General features: G+C 51.2%; 1 protein-coding gene across 1 annotated transcript; it reads right to left on the reverse strand.

Moving 5' to 3' along the window:
- Nucleotides 1–1,263: 1,263 nt before the first annotated feature.
- Nucleotides 1,264–1,907, reverse strand: LOC125529808 (egg cell-secreted protein 1.1-like). The gene has a single exon (XM_048694224.1). It carries the CDS (start codon nucleotides 1,905–1,907, stop codon nucleotides 1,413–1,415), a length of 495 nt encoding a protein of 164 aa, XP_048550181.1. The 3' UTR covers nucleotides 1,264–1,412.
- Between the last annotated feature and the right edge of the window lie 1,572 nt (nucleotides 1,908–3,479).

Below are 3,479 nucleotides of genomic sequence, written 5' to 3' on the forward strand. Positions count from 1 at the left end.
GACGCGTGGATGCCTATTGGTCCCGGTTGGTGCCACCAACCGGGACCAAAGGCCCTCCTGCCTGGGCTCCGCGCACAGGCCACGTGGAGGCCCATCTGTCCCAGTTCTGAATTGAACCGGGACTAAAGGGACAGGGCATTAGTACCGACCCTTTAGTCCCGGTTCAGGAATCGGGACAAAAGGCCCTTACGAACCGGGACAATAGGCCCATTTTCTACTAGTGACGCGCGGCAACCCCCTCCCACCGCCATAGGGTACCTGCCCACCTGCTCCTCTCCCCCTCCTTAGGCATGGCGGAGGCAGTCTCCGATGGTGGCAACGGTGGAGGGAGGAAGGGGGTGATAGCGTGGACTCTAGGTCCCCTCGAGTTAGCTTTTTTTGCGAGAAAGGAAGGGTGTGTTTCGATTGTTGCCAAAGTGCGTCCTACCAAAATTTTGATCATGACCCAAAGATTGGTCTTCTGGATTGTTGCCTTTTTTGGGCATGCCAATGAAGTCTAGCCAACTCTAGTTTATTTTTCTTGCCAATGTTGGCCAAATCATTGGCAACCAAAACCTCAACCAAAATTTTGGCTAGCCAATTCTTTGGTGGGCAACCTTGGGCATAAACCAAACATACTTGAACTTTTCATTAATCAGCCATGATAATTACATTGAGATTCAACAATGTGTGATAAACTCTAGGTCGCCCCGTGCCACCTTCGGGAGGACGTCGGGAGAGAGTTTTTCTCTCTCGTGTGAAGCCACCGTCGAAGGAGGGAGGAACCTAGGCCTAACTACAAAACACCACAAGACGCTAACGCTAGAGAAGAATGGCACGACTCTTCTCACACTTGCGTGACACCACCTAGGCTACATAAAATGAAGTATCGATGGATTGGGGGTGAAGGAAGAATAAATTGAAGCGCCGATGGATTGGAGATTTAGGAAGAACTACTCCGACGGCTCCTATGCCCCTACCTATCCACCCCCTCCCCCCGGCTAGGTAAATTGAGCGTAACAGAGACAGGCTATTGGCTGCTCTACCACGCTTGTGTAGACTATGCACGGTTTGGTTTGAACAACTGAACGTGCCTTGCCCAGCGACTTTAATTTTTACCATGTCAAGTCCGTGATTTTGATTGGGTGTCACGTTTGAAATCAAAATTTTGTTGCTCAAAATGTTACTTCAAGAGAAAATCAACACATTAATATGATGTAAACTAGTACTAACAGTACACCTTTCATTACATAAATATTATTGGATCTTATTAATTTGCTGGGGTTAGCAATAGGCAACTCGATTTGGTTACACGAACAAAACGCAGAGAATCCACTCGCCTTCAAGCTTCGCAACAAGCGTGGCAGGACCCACGAGAACCTATGTGGAAGGACGTCTGGACGTGGACACACACTGCATACTAGTAGTACTACTCAGCCTAACGGCGAACCGAGCCCTTTCCTTCCCGCCGCGGCGGCCACGGTGCCGCCACTTGCAACGCCGTCGGCGCCAAGAGCACGATGAGGCGGCGGGGCCGGAGACGATCCGCCGACGCTATGGTGAGGCCCGTTGTCGTCGTCGCCCGCGTCGCAGTAGCCCTTGAGCATGTCCCCCTCCTCCGGGGTGAACCCGATGACGGACAGCATGAGGTCGGCGGCCCAGCAGCGCTGCTCGATGACGCGGATGGCGCGGCAGCAGCCGGGCCCCAGGTACGCCTCGCCGTTGAGGAAGAAGAGGATGATCTCCCCCGTGCACGACCTGATGTCCAGCAGCGCCTCCCAGCACTTCCGCGTCACCGCTCCCTCCAGCCGCTCGGCGAGGTCGGCCGCCCGGACGAAATTCGTCGTAGTCGCCGCCGACGCAGTGGCGGCGACCTGGAGCAGGAGCAACGCCAGCAGGGTGGGAAGGAGAGAGCCTGACGAGGCCATGCTGTTGATCGACTCTACGTAGTGCGCAGCTGCCCTATTTATGAAGGGCGACGATCACCGGCAGGGTAGTAACTCTCATTTGCTCAGTTTCGGAAGATGGAAGGTCGTACGTCCGTTCGTTTCCCATTCTGGTTTTCCCTACCGATTGACGATACCCATTGCATTACTCAATCAAGCATGAAAAAAGAGAAATTCTCAAAAAAAAGCATGAAAGAAAGAAAAGAAAAAAAATATCCACACGAATCTCTGCGTGTGATCAATGACATACTTAGGTTTGCAATATTTATGCCACGTCTAGACGTGATGCTTGAGAAAAACTGTATATTTTTTCCATTACAGATAGCCCATCGTCTACTGTATCTATTTTTCCATTTCCCGTACACATCGGTTTGTTTCCGTACTGATGCCCCACCGTATCTGCTCCCTCTTTTCTTTTTTCCTTAGCGACACCATTTTGCTTCTTTTTTTTTAAGTACTAGCGACACCATTTTTCTCGTGCATCAAGATGGGACTGCGCCGGGTCGGCCTGCCGGGTCGCTGACCCGGCCCAAAAAGTCAAGGCCAATGGGCCAAGCGGGTCGGGGGGTCGGCCTGCCGGGTCGCTGACCCGGCCCAAGAAGTCAAGGCCAATGGGCCAAGCGGGTCGGGCTTAAATGATAAATGGGTTAATGGAGCCGGCATTGTGCGACCCGATGGGTCGACGCAATTGAATCGCTATGCCTAGTCGTTCATTTTTTTTTCTTTAAGGGAAATCATGAGAGCTTTATTCAACAAAAGCATTTCTGGAAGAGTCTGCTAGAAGACTGCTCACCAGAAATGAAGGAGTGGAATTCACGCAACTGTCGGTAGCCATGAGTGTGCAAGCTCGCTTGGCACACAAAACAAAGGCACTTCTGGAAGAGTCTGCTAGAAGACTGCTCACCAGAAACGAAGGAGTGGAATTCGGGCAACTATTGGTAGCCATGAGTGTGCAAGCTCGTTTAGCACACAGATGGGCCGGCAAATTGGCTGTTCTTATTACATGTTGAAGTACAAAAAAATCAAAATCTGAGGAAAGCTCTGCAATCTCATCTAGAATGGGGGCCACAACAGAGCAATCTATTAGCCGAGAATTCCATAGGTTCACCAACACAATGCCTAGTCGTTCGTTGTTGGCCGTCCCTGTACGCAAACTCGATCACATACACAAGAACATATATGATCATATACGTACGAAGCTGACCAATTCGGCCGGAGATGCCCTTGTAAACGAGCAAGCAGACTGACAGGTGGATCAATTCTTACATACGTGAACTAGTACATGCATGTAGAAACAACCAGCCTATTGTTCGTCGTCTCAGTCCCCGGCGAGCTCGCCATCCCTCCGACTTGTCCAGCTTGCCATTCTGGTGGCCTTTCCGGTCTTCAGATTAAGCACACTGGATACATGAATTTTGCGTCTTGAACTTGGGTCGGCCTCATGTACCCAACGGGTTAGTAAGGCCATAATTTTTTTATGAAATGGGCCGACCTACGGCCTCACATGTTGACCTTGGGGCCACGAGGCCAGGTCCGGGTCGGCCCATTCCCATC

This window comes from Triticum urartu, unplaced genomic scaffold (assembly GCF_003073215.2).
Source record: "Triticum urartu cultivar G1812 unplaced genomic scaffold, Tu2.1 TuUngrouped_contig_5865, whole genome shotgun sequence".
Classification (NCBI taxonomy): Eukaryota; Viridiplantae; Streptophyta; class Magnoliopsida; order Poales; family Poaceae; genus Triticum; species Triticum urartu.

Coding starts and splice junctions, on each gene's coding strand:
- LOC125529808 (XM_048694224.1), bottom strand. CDS start 1,907: ATGGCCTCGTCAGGCTCTCTCCTTCCCACCCTGCTGGCGTTGCTCCTG.